The sequence below is a fragment of the Anser anser genome, assembly GCF_964211835.1.
Source record: "Anser anser genome assembly, chromosome: 3".
NCBI classification, from domain to species: Eukaryota; Metazoa; Chordata; class Aves; order Anseriformes; family Anatidae; genus Anser; species Anser anser.
The window spans coordinates 49,252,724-49,270,427 of NC_139722.1; the positions used below are offsets into that span (position 1 = coordinate 49,252,724).

General features: G+C 42.5%; 1 protein-coding gene across 1 annotated transcript in view; it reads right to left on the bottom strand.

The window, feature by feature from the left end:
• SEC63 (SEC63 homolog, protein translocation regulator) overlaps positions 1–17,453 on the bottom strand; it is a 57,554-nt gene extending 40,101 nt beyond the window's left edge. The window contains exon 1 of the mRNA XM_083831846.1: positions 17,080–17,453. Within this exon, the coding sequence (XP_083687972.1) occupies positions 17,080–17,203 (124 nt within the window). The 5' untranslated portion in view covers positions 17,204–17,453. The remainder of the gene's footprint in view (positions 1–17,079) is intronic.
• Between the last annotated feature and the right edge of the window lie 251 nt (positions 17,454–17,704).

The window sequence follows — 17,704 nt, forward strand, 5'->3', positions numbered from 1 at the left end:
TGCGAGGCCAGTTAGAGGACTAACAAAAAGACCAGCAGTACTGGAAGAAAGAATGCTTTTCATCCATTTAAGTGAGTCTGCACATTCCATAACTGTAACAAGTTAGTCCAAATTATTCTTTACAACCTAAAAGGAATCTATTATAATTTTCCTATTGTCATGAAGATATCAACGCTTGTGAACCCAGTCTTTGCTCGCCTGAAGCCATCTGCAGATTTTTCTTCTGCCATTTTATAGTCAACTCCAGCAAGTCTCCCATTTCACTACATCAACTACTGTGAACACAAAAAATAGTGCAAAACTTTTTATGCAGCTAAAGAGTAAGGCTAGATCAACTGCTATTTTCTCAATTCAAATTACGATGCATTTTCCTCCTCTTTGCAATGCTTGCCTTTTATAAGTTGCCTTCATTTAGGTTTTTCCTACTGAGCAGGGCAAGGAGGGAAAAGTTAGTACTTATGTGTAAACCATGTAGCTCAGTAAGACTGGATCCATTATAAACAAACCAGCCAAAAAGATTTCCTTACATTTCCTTTCAGGAGAAGATGGAGCTGGAAAAATTTTTTTATTATATTGACATATACATCGTCATCACCATGACAAGGCACGGAAGCAATTCCCATTGATAGAAGTTTAGTTGTATTTCAGTGTTCAGCAAGACCAGGCTAGCCTCGGTTAAAGTAGTCTTTCACACCAAGAAAAAATTGGTAGAAAGCAAACAGCTTGTAAAGAATTTCTGTAAGCACTGAAATTATCTGCTATAAAAGTGACTTTGATCTTGTTTTCCTTTAAGCAACTCACCTATCTAGAGGCTATGCAGTCTGACCCGTAATGCTCCTCAAGTGCAGTGGACACCGTACCTGACCGGCATGAGAATAAAACCACTTCTCAGACTGAAGGAAAAAGAACTAAGAAGAAAATCTTCCTCCTGACTCAACACTTTTAGATATTGCTGGTGAACATAAAGCCATTAAATTTGCTATTTTAAAATGAGTCATTGAATTATACCGACAACTGTGATCCAAAGCACATATTGACCACATCCTAAGTTAGCCTTAAATCTGAACTTTGTACTTTTAACAAAGTGATGGCCTCGTCTTAACTAAAATTGTGCTTATGATACATGGAAACGTTTTCTTTTGGCAAATTTCTAAAAGGTTACAGTGGAAGACAATGACCACCTCTGTTTACTTATTCCGAGTTTGTGTGTGCACAGTAATCTATCACAGTAACAGCGACAGCACAGTAATCTACAAGCATCTGTAAGCACACAATTCAAATGAAATATCTAGAAACTTCAACGTGCAGCCACCAAACTATCTGAGACCAGAGAAACACGATTGCAAATACCAACACAGTGCATCAGATCAACCACAAATTCAAACTAAATCTGCATCAGATGTGAGCACAGGATAACGTTTTAAACTCTGGCTGATTTGGCAGAAAGAATGCGAACATGGACAATACCTGATCAGCCACGAACTAGTAAAGCAGACAAAAAAAGTCAAAGCAGCGCACAGTAATGCTGAACCACACAAATGTTATCAACTTCTTCTGAACTCCTTAATTCTATAGAGCGTATCTTCCCAGAAACTCAATATAACGCTAAACAGCTTTACGTGATTCTTCCTGAAGATTAATTTAGTTGTCCTATCATCCCTGAAGACAGAGACGAGAGAGGATAATTCAATCCCCTGTCTCTGATCCGAGTCTTACAGGGCTTCAAAATAACCTTCCAAGCTTGTCTCCCATTTTTGTATAATAGGTAAACTGCACAGATACTTTGAAGTTCTCCCCATCTGCAGGGATTGGTCACATACTTAAAATATGTATTAAACATGAAACTTCTGAACAAAAAAGATATGGTTAGTATTTGGTTTAGCAACTGCCAACCTAGTTTCACCTCGCTGTTGTGTAAGGCACTGTGAAGATTCAGAAGGCAATGAAAACAAGGTTAAAATGCAACACTGACTCCCTAATGGAAGAATGCAAACTAATTTGGTAGTTTGTCTTCGGAATTTTTTATTTTTTTTATTTTTAAGAAAAAAATTGTGGGAGAGCTCTACTGGTTCAGAACTAAATTTGACACAACTAGACACGAGCGTATTGTTACTTAAAATTAATTTTTTTTAAATGCAAAGCTAAGGGACATTACCAGCACATAGATCTGGTGTATCATAAAAGCTGACTGCATTAAAGACTAGCCGGACAATTAAGTACTGGGGGACTACAGAACTCTGCTACAGAAATAGGCAGGAAAACAATCTGGGGATTTCAAATAGCCGCTGGACAACTACAAGCCACAGCGCTATGTTTTTATTAAAGCCATCTATGATACTTGAACAAATCAGGTATTACCCTTCTAAAACAAGACACGTGCTGGTACAAGCCTTTCACTTCAAACACTACCTGTAACTTTGTGCTGTGCTGAAGCCAGATGAAGCCAACTGTTCAACTGAAGCAGATCAGATGAGATCAGCTACCCGACCCAACCCACGGCATGGCCCCACAGGCATTTCTGCAACACTGCCGGGGGGGGGCTGCTGCTCGGTAGCTGCCCTGACGGACTACATTGCTTGGAGAAATTCCTAGAACTAACGTGAAAATGGATTACCAGTGCACTGGGAGAAACAGAAAGTGACTAAGAGAACTTGGAGGGGACCTAGAGGTGACTAAGAGAGCTTGCTTTACTTAATCCTGTGAAGCAAAGCCTAACAGGATATGACTCCTCGTGTTTCTCCTAGGAGGCTTTTAACAAGATGCTCTGCCCTGGTTTTAAAGATCTGTGCCACGCTGTGACACAATGCCCCGGTTCCCACATCTGCCTGCTGTCCAGCCCTGACAAGTGCCAGATGATCCTCTCCTTTCTTCCCTGTCTACATCCTCCCTGCAAGAACAGCCAACACCCTTCACCTTACCGTGCCAAAAAACTTCCAAAAAGCCCACAGGGAAGACAAGACAAATAGAAGGAAAAAAAAAAAAGGAAGAAGTTATAAGAGGTAAGTTAGAGCTGGCACTAGGTCAAATAAAAACTGACCACAGAGAAAATGAGGCTAGAAACTAAAGGTGTTTTGTAGCAGCCTGAGAACTGAGGTTTTGGAACAGCCTTCCAGTAACAGCTGCAGGAGTGTTATTTTGTGAACAGTCTGAAAACAGCATCAAGGAAAAGAAAAATGAGGCGAGCGGTAGGAGCAAAAGTTAAGCCCTTCGGATGTGTAAACATGACACCCAAGTCAGACACAAGAGTCACGGCAATGATGTTCTGGAAAAGCAACACCGTGCAGGGGGACCCCTTCAAATTAATAAAGAATTAAGATATGTGCCAAGCAGTCATTGCATTTTACACACACATGAAAAACTTTGGATCAAATTTAACTACAATTAAACCCTATCAGAGCAAAAATACATCATTAATTTCTTTCCAATCTTGGCATTGCAATGGTCTCATTTGATTAACAACCCCACAAGGTAACAGGGCATTAAAAAGACGAGTGATTGTTTATAGGTATCTGTCTGGAACATAAAGAGAACCAAAACTTGCTCAATTTGATGCTAAAGTCCAGACTATTCAAATTATTTGGAACTACCCCCAGGCACTCCCCTCTGTCATAATTCATCATTAACACATTAACTTGTGGAATTCAAAAACTTGGGAGGAGGAAGAGAGAATAAAGACAGCATCCATCCCAGTTTAGGCAGAAAGCTACTGGTGAAACAACACCCTGAGTAGGAAAGATACATGACATTTCTGCTGTACACAGGAAAAAAAAAGACTTCCTATTTATTTAGAGATAACCTGTAAGATTGCACCAAAGAAAACACTTATCTTGTTAGGAAGAAATTGGTTGCACAAGAAAAACAAAAAAGAAAGCCTAGCTAGAGCCTGAATACCAGATAATTACTGTGCCTAACAAAAGCAGCAATGTATTCCTAATGAGCAAGCTGTGGATAAATCAGGTCCTTTTTTGCTTTGCCTTCCTCTCCCAAGGGTCCCTCTTTCACACAAGTGGATTTGCCATGCCACAGAACTGGCATGCTGCCCCTGCAATCCCCTGCAGACCCCGAGCATGCAGGAATACCCTTTATTTTTACCCAATAAATAAATTCATTGCAAAGCTTTACCCTGAGCAGCATACAACAGGAATTGTACCGCGTTTAGATCTTAGCTCTGGAATCCTTGCTCTGTCAGGGAAAAAGGTTCAAAGTCTGAAAAGCAGACAAAAGTTCTGTTTCTTCTCACTCCAGATCATGGCTCCCCATTAAAGCCTAAGAGCCCTTCATACACTGCCCTTTGAGATGGGATTACAGGGAGACAAGTGGGGGGAAAAATGAGTTTCCTCTGGTCAAAGTGACTTCTCATTTGATGGGTAAAATCCTTAACAATAGTGCATTTCTCCAAAAATAGGTATTAGAGAGCCTTGAAAAGCAAAGGCGTAATGCATCCATGAGCTTTTGAATTAATCTCACCAACAATAATCCATGTATCGTGGTATTGTTAAAGCACCCCTCTCAGACTTGGACAGAGTGCCATTTCATTCCTGTCAGTAACCTGGGGAAGCATCCCACGATTCCTTCATTGCCCCCCAAATTCCTTCAGATGCATCCAGAATTCCTGAGATTCACATGATATTTTTCATCAGTATAACTCTTTTCCTCCCAAAGTTTTCAGAAACCTTTCAGGGTTTTCAGAAGTGCCTATTACAGTATCTTAATAACTGTCCATGAATATCCAGACAAAACTGAATCTTAATACGCTCCTTAGGTTCTTGAGAGATTAACAAGTTACTGGTACAAAAAGTAATCAGGGCCACCTCTTTCAATTACTTGGGAAGAACTAGTCACATCCTCCAGTGATACTAGTTAGTATTTTAATCGACTAGCCCAACACTGTCCAAAGCTTTTACACAAATGAAAATAAAATCAGACCCTGGCACAGTTAGGTTATGGATATCTAATTAAAAAAAAAGTACAGTTTGTTTGTATATTAATCAGGTTACTACTTTTGGAGGAAAATAATTTACAAGCATTTCTTCCTTAAACGGTAGCTGGCCATTTGCCTACGTACCTTAACTAGACAGTGACTGGAAATCACTGGTCTAGAGATACAGTCTACTTTATCTTGAATACAAAGAGGCATTCTGAACAACAAGCTCAAAGCAATTATTTAAAAAAAAAGATAAAAAGGACTGTCTTTGATCTTTGGTCTTTATTTCTTTTACTTGGTGACTAAGGCTTTTCTTTTCATATTCCAGACAACAATACAGAGATCAGCAGGAAATTCTTAAGTATTAACAATTAACCCTGTCCTCTTTGTCAGAACTTATGTACTCCTCTTGAACAGCCACACCTTCAGAGGGAGTGATTTTAGGATGAGTAAGGCAGACTTGCATAATTTTCCTGGGTGGGTGACCCAGACCGCGTAGTTCTTGGGTATCACAGAACCACTGAACACCTGAGGCTGGAAGAGCTCTCTGGAGGTCACGTCGTCTAAGCCTGCTGCTCACAGCAGGGCCAACAAAAGCAGGTGCTCAGGGCCTTGGCTGTAGGCCTCTGAGTATCTTCAAGGAGAGGGGCCCCTCTGTGCAACCTGTTCCAGTGTTTGATCACCTTGACAGTGGAAAATAAAAGGTCTCGTGTCAGTCTATCCCATTTACCCATCACAGGCAGGGTGAGGAGCACAGGGCACCCAGACACAGAAAGAGGCCGACCACGGGCTGGATTCACAGTTTCCACAGCTTACATACCATCTGCGGCCAACAACTCGGCCATGCTTGACTTGGTTGTACATTTTTGATGCTCACCCATACCCAAGCCTTCCTTTCTGGCACACACACTCCCCTCCCGTCCCACCACATCACAAAGATGCCAAGTCTCTGACATCCCGCACAAACACTGTCTTCCAAATCCAAGGCCTTAACAGAAGGCAGCGACTGCACATTGTTTTACCACAGCCCGATCACGCTGAGGACTACCAGCAGACACACTTCTCTCGACGGAGCAGCAAGGACAGCAGCAGCACGGGCCCTGCCAGGCAGCCAGGGACATGAGTCCTCCTGGTGACACAAAGATCTGAGGTGTACATTGGCACAACCTCGTGAAACGTGATAAAAGCAGTACCAGATAGAGAATGGACTGCTACCGTGGACAGTAACAGCACCCATTAACTCAGCTATGCTAAGACATAAAAAAAGAGATCAGGGATTTAAGTTGGCTTTAGGCAAACACCATAAAGCAATACAAATACAACAACACTGTAATAGTTTTCTTTCGTTTTTAGTAACCAGTGTAAATGAACCTACACTATCCATCACTTCAGAAATAATTCCTGCCCTGCTCCCTTCTGACAAAGGAGCAGAAGCGGTCTTCACTATTCTACTATTTGAAGTGCTTGAAAAGTTTCATTTACTTGTTTTTGAAAATACAGGAGGCTCCATTTTATCCATAGGCAAGCTTGACAGATTATGCTTTTTTAGGCCCAACCTTTTTGTCTAAGGTTCTGAGGGCTCCAACAAGTGAGCCAAAAGAAAAGGGAGATTTTTCTCATCTTCTACCTCCTCTTGAGGAATCAGACAAGGTTACACAGTTTGCTGTTTGATAATTTTCATCCTGTAAATTGTGCACTAAAAGGTTACTGTTCCCTTTCACCAGTTACTCACAAGCCCTTAATGCAAGCTATGTATACATATACTTATGCAAAGGCTGACGTCTTAAGAGTTTATGCAATCACGGAAATTAAACAACGTTACAGACAACTTATTTACTGAAGTCTTGAGCTGGGGACCTCTGAACAAATTTACTTTGTTAAATTACAGAACCGATTCTCAAATAGCAGGTGATGAATACAAGTACAACAACATTGCCGCACTGACTTATTAGGCCACCTAGGGTATCTGAGAATATTATAAAAGAATGTAAAGATAAGGAAAAACACTACATATACTTTAAAAAGAAGACACTGACAAGTTGACAATGATGTTTTAAAGCAGTGACCCATCTTCCCCAAGAACTAACGCAAGATTCAAACTTGCAGGAGCTCAATGCTAAATAACTTCAAACCTTATTACAAAAGGGTTGACTTCAGTGCAAAACCCCAAGCTATGAGGCATGAAGTAAATTAAGTTGGTTTAACAGCATTCTAAAATACAGTTGTACAAAGGCAAAAGCTTTCAAATGAACACTAGTGTTTTGGTTAAGATTTTTTTTTATTGGAAAGCATGTTTCAGGAGGTAAGTCACATAAAACACTGGTGAAAGACTTTGAACTGATCATATTAGCAGAAATGTCAACAAATTAAATAGATGCTCTCCGATTTTAATACCTATTATTGTGAGAATTGCCCTCATCACCCCAAGTTGATCCATAAAGAGGACACGTCCATGTTAGCCTCTTCACTGAGATGTTTACAGCTGAATAGTCTAATTCTAGTTGTTTTCCAGAGATTGCTTCTGTCCAGTAAATATTCATAGAAGTAATCAAAATACCAGAAGGGTTTGAGTAACATGTTGCTCTTAACCATTAAAACTCCAGGCAGTTCACAACCAACAGAAAGTCCTGTCCAAGTCCTCAGTAGCAAGCCTTACCTTCCAGGGCATTTTTTTTTTTTTTTTTTTTTTGCAGTAATGAGATTAAGGGCAAATGGGACAAAAGATAGCCAAACCTTACATTCACATACTATTACACATATATTTGCTGACCAAAAGATAATATTTTTTACTAATTATTTGATGACTAAGATAATTCAACAACTAAACTCTAAGAAGTTGTTAACTTTTTCAAGATTTTTCTTGGATTTTGTTTACGGTTAGCCTCACTGGTCTCATGGCACAGTTCCACATTACAATTACTCCTTATCAAGTGATTGGCTTCATTATTAATTGGTCGTCTCATTTGTGCTGGCAAAACTAGTGGGACTAACTATATAAACGTCTTAATCTACATCACCTAAATTATCAAGCTTATAGTTGGGCCATACCTATAGTTGCATCAGCAAACCTGCAACAGAGGCTGAGAAGAGTCAAAACCTAGCCATTTTAATACGGAATGACACCCACACAGATCACAGTTAATTTTAGATGAAATCAATAGGACGTGGAAGTCTTGGAGCCCAACACTCCTGAATTATTAGTTTTACTTTACCAAATTGATGTGGGGGACCTCTGAGGAAAACAGAACACAGTCATTCCAGAAAAGATGTAAGCAAGTCATTCAGGACACCATCAACTACTAAAATACTTGTATTCAGTATTATTCCGATGCATACCTTCAATAAACTATAATAAAGGACAGATAAGTACCATACATCCACAGATAATCAGTAAGAATTTTTTTGTAAAGGAAAATTGAGCTTTACAAACCTGAGCTCTCTAAAGAAAGTAAACATATGAAAGGAGATCCTAGTGATACAGTTTATGGTTTCCAAAAAGTTTTTGAAGAGTTCCTCTTACAAATCTTTTAGAAAAGCCACTTAAATATTGCAAAACTAAGCACATGGGTAGAAGACGGAGAGAACGGCCAGTTCTCACAGGGGGGAAAAAAAAAAAAATCTAACGATCTGTAGGAATCAGTGTTTGAACTGTGATACTAAAGTTTTACTAATAAGCAACTTGAGTAATGGAACAAGCAGTAAAATAAAGCTTATGAATGATACTAAGCTCTTCTGGGTAGCAAGGATGAGGGCATCCTGAAGAGCTGTGCATATCAAGCGGACAACGGAATGACTCGAGAAATCCAGGACATGAAAAAGAGCACTGGGGACTATCCTAGTTTCACAAGTATATGAAAGCTGACCGTTACCTCTCAGGAATGACATCTTGTTATTGTGAGAAGCAGTTCTATGACAATGTCAGCTGAACGAACACTTATTATTGATAAAAAGCAAAGCAAATGTTGAGTTATGAGTAAACAAGGGAAATATTGTTATTTCACCACATAAGCTTAGGGTATATACAACCTTAAGTATGATACACAGTCCTGGCCCCCGCCTACCAGAGAGGGACAACTAGAAAACATTCAATTAAGGTCAACAAGTGCCATCAAAACTATGATAAGATTTACATCCAAAATACAAGCCACAAATCTTTACCCCGGAAGACAGAGAGAAGTGCAAAGTGAAGTAATAGAAGGCTGTAAAAAACAGAAGTGACAGGACAGATATGACAATATTTACTGCCTCCTCCAGCACAACAACTGAGGAGGAAAAAAAAAACCTGAAAGATATAAAACAAAGGTGATTATTTGCATTGCAGTCAGCAGAATTGGTGAACTCCTTGCCATGGGATGCTATGTTAAATAAGTCACTGAACTGAAAACCATTGACAACTGGAAAAATATGCAAAAGAAGCACTATTTATACTTGTCTTGTTATTAAGGCATATAAGCGTTTGCTGTGTCGTGTAAGGACAACATCAGACCTGACCCAGTATGTCTGCTCTTTTGTTTCTATAGATGTTGATGATATTTGGACCTTTTGGCAAGTCTTTGCAGAAGTCACAATGCTCCTGCAGAGGACAACAAAATATATTTTTATTTTCATTAATGAGAGAAACAATAAAAAAGATGCTTAAAAATATCACCCTTCAGCCATTATTATTTTTTTTTTTTAATAACACTGATACGGTAATAGCTTTTTGAAAAAGACTTTTAAAGCTGAGATAATATAGCTCACAAAAAATAATTAGAGGTCCTCAGCTGTAACTGATGCATCATTTTCAATACTACAAAAAGCATGATGGAAGCAACACGAACAAGACTGCAATAGACATCCTTAGAATTGTTTTTCCCTTTACAATTTGTACAGTAGTTTAGGGGAAAAACTGTATTCATAAAAATAACTGGAATTCATAATTTGGCATGAATATACTTATCCCTGTAAAAAATAAAAAATAAAGAAACTTGTGATTAGTTAACAGGAGAAATACAGCAGATGATAGAAAACGGGAGAAGTTAGGTAAGGAGCAACATTAACGATTCCTTAGCCCTTCGCTAATTCAACTCTGCAATTCACTAAGTCAACATGAATTTTGGGTTAGAGTTTTCAGGACCCTTTTACATTGTCTTTGTGTATATACATAAAATACTTTGTGAAGATAAACATAAACCTACAGGTCCCTACTTAAGCAACACTAATGTGAAACAATCCGCAGTTTCAAGTTCTTAAAGGCAGCTGAACGACTTAAAGGCAGGACGACTCTGCCAAAAAAAAAAAAAGACAACTTGGTTACTTTTCACTCCCTTTCAGCCTCTCATTTGTTCTCTGCTTTGTTTGGTCTCTCAGACTCAAAACACAACCAAACTAAACTGAGGAGGGTCATCAGACAAGGAGCCTCTAAACCGGTGCATACTTGATCGGTCACACCATCAGCCAGGATCAGGGTCCTGGTACCCTTGGGATACATCCAAGTAACAGAACAGGGATGCATCCACATCTGTAACAACTTCTGTAAGGACACACAAAAACTAAACAAGTGAGAATAAAAACCCTGCATATTCTTTAGGCACTATTCGCACTTCATTGTTGTGAGCAACTATGCTAGTTTCAAATAGTTCAACCAGCCAACCAACATAAAGGCACCTTTTGAGTCTAAAATGCGTCATCACCAACATATTTGTATTTACAATTCTTAGAAGTAATTTTCTGTACAAGGGAAATGTTAAGTAAAGGTGAAAATCTGAAGGCACCTCTTCAATCTTCTAAACTGTATGATCATTTAAAAACCAGTGCAGGCAGAAATCTTTCTGCTGTGGAAGGAAATGAAGTACCTGCTTCAGGCACCGTCTAATCCTTATATGGTCCAGCCAGCACAGCCTCCCTCGTTTTCGGATGCAGGCACACGTGTGTGAGGTGGCTTCCAGCCAAGCTCCCTCAGCAGAAGGCAGAAACACGGGGGCAAAGACAGCAGGAACACAGGACGAGACAGTCCTGGTCTAGACTTGTTCGAATTGATGCAGAACTGCACCTTCTTCACTGGCATGACTTGAAAGAACCACCACCACCAGCCCTAAACTCTCACTTTGCAGTCTCTGATGACCCTATTCTGCGTCTTCTATCTCATTGCTCTCTCAAGTTCCTGTCCCTACTGTGAGGGCGGTTTAACTGCTCACAAAGCCATAACTGAACCATCATACGTTACCCTTGGATCTACTGGGTTGAATGTCACTAACCTGAATTCTCCAACACATTGCCTGTCCATCCTTGTCTGCTCATGTAGACCCTATTGAGCTACATCACATCCCTGCAGAAAGTAGAACATGAACAGCAAGCTACATAATGCCACTTTTACCATGCTGTTTCCATAAGCTTCCATCACACAGGTTTAATTAAAAAAATAGAAACAGCTTTATTTTCACATACATGTAATGAGAGATAAAGTTCTTGTAATAGCTTGGTCTTTATCTTGCAACAAAAGGCTTTTCAGAATTAAGTCCTCTGGACAGTCTTGAAGCTACTCAACTAATCTCCAACACAGGGTTATTAATTTTATTTTACTGCTAGGATGTTACAATGTTCATAATAAAATTACAGTAAATCAAAAAGCTTCTATGAAAGGACTTTTTTTTTCCCAAATAAAAGAGCAGTTTAGATAACTGTCCAAAAGCTTAGTTTTAAAATGTATTCTGTGAGATAATTGCCAGGCATTACCAATGACGCCTCATGATGATTGCCCTTTCTTCCAATGTTTCTGAAAAAACACTACCGCTTCCAAACTGTGACAAAACATTAAATATCACCACCATACTCTCTTCTCCCTCATTATAGTCACCTAATAAGCTGTATTTTTCTGAACTTGAAATAGTTTAAGTTAACCACAGCACACTCAATCACTCAATACTGGAAAAAAAATCAATTTGTTTGTAATAATCATTCTTAAATGCGTATCTGAGTGTCACTGACTCCTCCTTCCACTTCCTGACACAACACCCACAGGTTATGTTAACTTGAGATGATACACACACACACGAGCACAAAACACTCAAATTCACAGCTAACGAGTTTTCACACCCATGCCCGTCCATCACATAAGCATCAGGAGCGAGCAGGGCATCCTGCATCCTTATCCTCTACTTCACCAACATCCAGTACTTTTATCCTGCCTCATACCAGCACACACTAAAATGCTGAGAAATCCTTCTGAGGTAAGGTTAATGAGATTTCAGTGAGCTGTGAGCAAGGATGGGGGTCACAGTCAACCCGCTCCAACCAACTTTATTTTTATTTTAGCTTTCTGGGAGATTAGGAGCAGCACAGAGCGCTACCCTGGAACGGAAGCAGCACTATCAGGAAGGGCTGAGATCCCCTCCCACAGCTGCTGTTAGGTGCAAGTGCTCATTACTCTGTTACAAATAAAACAGAAGGAACGCTGCCTGCATTCCTTACGTGGGCTTGAGACAAATCCAAGTTGCAGACTCACTGTTTGCCCTTAAAGAGACAAAGAACTGTAGCCTCCCTCCGCTCCTCTACTTCCATCTTAAAGTAGGGGATTAATACACTCCTCTGACGAGAGCCTTTAGATCAACAGACTAAAAATAAAATAAAAACATATCAAAATCATACATGGGAATCACCAGCACAGTGGGAAGACATGCAGAGGAGTACGCTTCCTAACACAGTAAACCTGCATGGGAGGACTTTCTCAGGACTTCCACTCAAGGTTTTGAACATGCGTATCAAGTACTACCTACACATGTATCTCTGTACTTTGTCTAGCCTCAATGCAAAAAGGCTGGACTAGAGGAGTGTTTCTCAGACTGCCTACACTACTTCCTAGAGGTATGGCATCTCCAAATATTAGCAGGGAATAGCCTCCTTTAACCAGGTTTCCTAATTATTTATTTGTATTAGCTCTCTGGGAAAGCTCTAGCTACGTCTCAGGCACAGACATTTGAGAGGGGAGGATGCAGGGGGAAAAAGGGTGGTGAGCAGGAGCAGAAGGGTCTTGGGACAGGCAAAGGGGAAGAACCCAAAAAACCCTGCACAAATTATACAGATTTTTATCACAAGTAAACTGAACACCTTTTATCCATTTCACGTCAGTATTTTCGTTCCTAGATAATACAAACATAGCAGCCCATCCTTCCCCCCCACCTCCACTCTTACAGTAGGTTTTTCTGCTCTTTCACTTCAGTAAGGCTGACATCCCAAGCAGAATAGCTCCTACAGTCTCTTTCCTATCACTGAAGAAACTAAGAGAGAAAACTTACATTAACATTAAGCTCTGCATTCACACAGCTATTATTCTTTGTGGGCTTTGAACTGTTTTCAACATCTTGTTTTGTTCACGTTACCTTAAGAGGCTCAGGATAGAGACCTTTATTCTTCCCAGCAGCTTTGTAACACTTTGTGAATAACCAGTGCTCTACCACAGGATAATTTACTTAAGGTATACCTAACTCAACTCAAAAATTGGCTGGAATGACGAGCCTTCCCAGAGAGGTGTAGTTAAGTAACTACAAAACACACCGCAATCGACCCCTACCTGTTTCAGCACAGTTTTCTAATTGCGTGCCTCAATTCAGCAGCACAGGTGTAAGTCAAGAAGCATACCAAGTTCAGCAAACACGTCAGCATTGTGCAACAACTGACGCGTTACCCAACTAAATTCGCTCACCTCTTGCTCTCCATTTCCTTTCTGGCTGCTGCTGCTTAATCCACACAAACTTACAATTAAACCGATTCAAAGCAATTCCAGCAACATGCAGATGCTCTGGATCGCACTTATCCATCCCTAACTGCTCAGAATAAACATCGTTTCTTCAACCCTCAAGATGAAACTTTTGAAAAACAACTTTAAAATGCTCATTTCAGAAAATATCTCCTCAGTTAAGAAGTGAATTTGGACCAGAATAACTTTTTAGCAACAGCAGATTTGGTTCCAAGTCAAGAACAGTCCTCGCAACAGTTTTACTCACAGTAATTATGCCAAAGCTATACCAATATTTACCCAAAACAGAGGTAATCCACAAAAAGCACGAGCTGGGTGTTTTTAAACATACACATATATGTGTTTTAAGGATACAAGTCAAAGCTAAACATCATGGCAGTGCCGCTGTCTCTTGAAGCCAGCACCATCCCCGAAATAATCAGTGGTGCCTGCCCAGGCTTTTAGCTGCACCATTCCCACCCCGTGCCAGCGCAGACATCCATGAATCAACCCTATCCAGAAACCAATACTCATAAAAAGTAATGCAAGGGGGGAAAAAGTCAAAATTTAGCTTCAGCTCAATGCATCTTCTTCCACCACAGCAGTCAGATGCTCTGCTTGGCACACTGGGAAAGGGGAAAATACAAGTTGTCTTCTGTCAGAGCACCGCTACCCTGAAGTTACCCTGCAGTTATGAAACTACAGCCCAAGCTGCAAAGCCAAACAATTAACCTTTTACAGCAGCCTTATTAGCTTCACAATGAACACCGGGAAAATAAAGTCATTGGGACAAATACGTTTTACAAAGTCAATTACCTGCTTGTTTGGTTTATCAAAGCTGAGGTAATGAAGTTATAGGATAGTGCATTCTGTGACAACCAAAGGACAGCAACAACCCTCCCTTTCTCCCCCTCAAAAAAAAAAAAATATTGATCCCTACTGCAGGCTGCAGCAACACTTCAGACAGACTCTCTTGCAGTGCCTTGATAAAACAGACTCAGAAAACCATGAAATCAAAGCAGGTCAAGTTCTACTCAGTATTTGAGAGATGCAAGAAGTTAAGTCACGCTCTTCTTCAGCATTGAGGAGCACTGAAATGACATTTCAAAAGTTTACTCCAAAAAGAACAAAGATCAAAATCTTAATAGCTTGCCAAAACCACTGTCCTACTGTAAATTTGTGATTAGGTAACATTTTGTGCTTTCTCTAAGCAATGAGGCAATATAGATATATACTCCTACCTTCCAGTCTTCACTAGGGCAAAAAAGCATTTGATTTCCCCTCCCCCCCCCCTTTCATTTACTCTGTCAGCATTTACTACAAAACTACAGCACAGAGCAAACACTAAGATGCTGGGGAACAGCAGCAGTTCCCAGACTTGCGATGCTAACCACCATCTGAAGCCAGCTGGAAATCACTCATCAGTAATCCACGGCAGTGCGTCTGTAGGATGAAACAGCGGGCACTGAAGGCTTGACCTCCACACTACAAACGTTTCGCTCTTACTTCACACCAGCTCTGATTTGCTCCCACAAATCAAACACCCATCAGCGGCTGAAGCACATCTTCCAATGTAGCTTTTACCCCCGAAAGAAACCTACTCTGTGTTTAAGGTGCTGTGGTTTGCAAAAAGGTCTTGAAGTGAGGAGGTCAGCTGGGTGATTTCCTTCGAAGTTCACCCCGATCGGATCTCTTTGCTTCCAAATTACATGCGTTTTGGTTTTGTGTTCTTTAAACTAGCGTGTGATTCTGGAAACAAGAAGTCACGGCTAAACAACCAACATTTTGCACCATCATAAGGTTTTAATTTATTCCTGGTATCCCCTTCAAATGCTGCAACAGGTATGGCTGAATACATACGAAGCTGTGCGAAGGCTATTCAGGGGATTTTGCTGGAAACCTGTCACGCGAGCCGTACACACACAACGAGACCAACCCAATACAGCAGGAGAGGGCTCCGGGAGCTCCGAACGGGATCTTGCACAACACCAACTTTTTGTGTAGAAAGAGCCACACAGAATGAAACACAACTACGACATCCGCCAGGAGAGCGTAGGCACACGATGAAGCCATACGCTAAAAATTGGACCATGCTCACATTTTAAAACCCATTAAGACAATTACGAGGCAGAAATCATTCTTTCATTTCCACTCATTACCACGGTTGGTGATTTTCACTTAGTTGACTCACTTCTGTACCAACGCTGCAATGAAATTTATCTTGTGTTTTCAAAGAGTGGTCTGCTACAGCTTCGTAAGAACCCAGGACTAATTGCAGAAGGATATGCGGTAGGCTCTCCACACACATGCAAGACAACGCTGGCCAGAGGGGAAGAAATGAGTAACGTTTAACAGCAGACCTAACTGGAAATCGGGTACAACCCATGAAGCCGTACTCCAAATTTACATTCCCATTTTCTGGCATTCTGTAAGGACAACCTTATATATGAGGTTCAAACATAATGCTAGTAAAGTGTTCCTGTGTCTGGCAACGTTTCCATGGATCCTGGTTTTTCTGTCAGTCCCCCGAAGCCGGGGAGCTAGCAGCAGTGTCACTGCTGGCCGTGCCACCCCGCACAGCACCTCAGGTATGTCCAAGCAGCTCTCCCCAGCAGTAGCTGCTAAAAACTACGGAGCGAGTACACCATCACCAAAGAGAAAGAATGATTTTCTTTCCCATTACCTCCCACCCTTCACCAGAACAACAGCAAAACAAAAGTCTTGCATTTGGGGGAGCAGGTCCAGAAGTAGAGCTACCTTCTCTCTTTGATCTCCTGCTCCTCGGGAGCAACCAAAAGGCCACAAAATGTCTTCAACACCAGCAACATCTTGCAACAGCCGGGATCCGGCACAAGACAAGGCAAAGAAACCTTCCTTTCAAACAGGTAGGGCTAACTCCCCTGCATACAACAGGTAGCACCAGAGGGCAGAGATCAACCCAACGCAGGGGTGCTACAGCCAGCGTGCCCTGGCAGAACCCCAAGCATGTCTGCCAGCAACGGAGACAGGTAAACAGCTGCGATCTAGCACTGAAATGACACTAGTTCTGGGATTTTTTCCTACTTACTCCTTTCTAGGAGGTAATGGAAGGAGATTTCACCGTCGAGCATTTCTTTTGCGGTTAAAAGCCAGTCAAAGCGAACCGCGTAAGCCCTTTGAAATGGCACACAAAGGTGAAAAATAACTACGAGACAGAAAGGTGGGGCGAGCGAAATGGGTTTATCCCCGGCTCAAATCCCCTAAAAGAGGCACCAGTGGGGCCGGCCCCCAGCACCCCGCCGGCCCCGGGCACCCCACAAAGCCCAACAGCGGGGCAGCACCGGGGGGGGGGGGGGGGGGACACGGACGACGTTAACGCCTCAGAGCGCCCCGGGAACCCCTCGGGCCGCCCCCCGGGGGGGTGGGGGGAGCCCCGCCGCACAGCCCCGTCCCCGCCGCTCACCGGCGTGCTGGTCGCGGGGCCACAGGTAGTAGGTGGCGGGGATGACGATGAGCCCCACGAAGCTGGTGAGGAAGTAGAAGAAGGTGTTGCCGCTGTCGTCGTACTGGAACTGCTGCCCCGCCATGGCCGCCCGCCCGTGGGCAGCGGCGGCGGCAGCGGCACCGCCAGGCCCGGCCCGGCCTCGCCCTCAAACGGCTCGAAGCGGGGCCCGCCGGGCACGCGCCGCGCGCTCCCGCGGAGACGGCCACGAGCGCGCGCGCGCGCGCCCCCGCCGCTCTCTCCGCCGGCCCCGCCGCAAGGAGACGTGTCACTGCGCAGCCACCATAGCCATTGTGACGTCACACCGCCGCGCCCGCACCGGCCGCCCGCGCTGTGATTCGCCGCGAGCGAGGCCCCGCCCCTCGCCTTCCGCCGGGGGGGGCCGTGCCCGCCCCGCCCGTGGCCACGCCCCTTCCCGCCCAGCGCACGCCCCCATTTTGTCCGCGCTGCGTGGGGCTCCCCTCGCCACAAGATGGCGCCCGCGCCGCGCGGCGGGTGCGGCCCGTGAGGGAGGGCTGGGGGCTCTGAGCGGGGCGTGTGGTGTCTTTGTAACAATGCCCTGTCAGGCCCTCGCAGAGTTCATAGG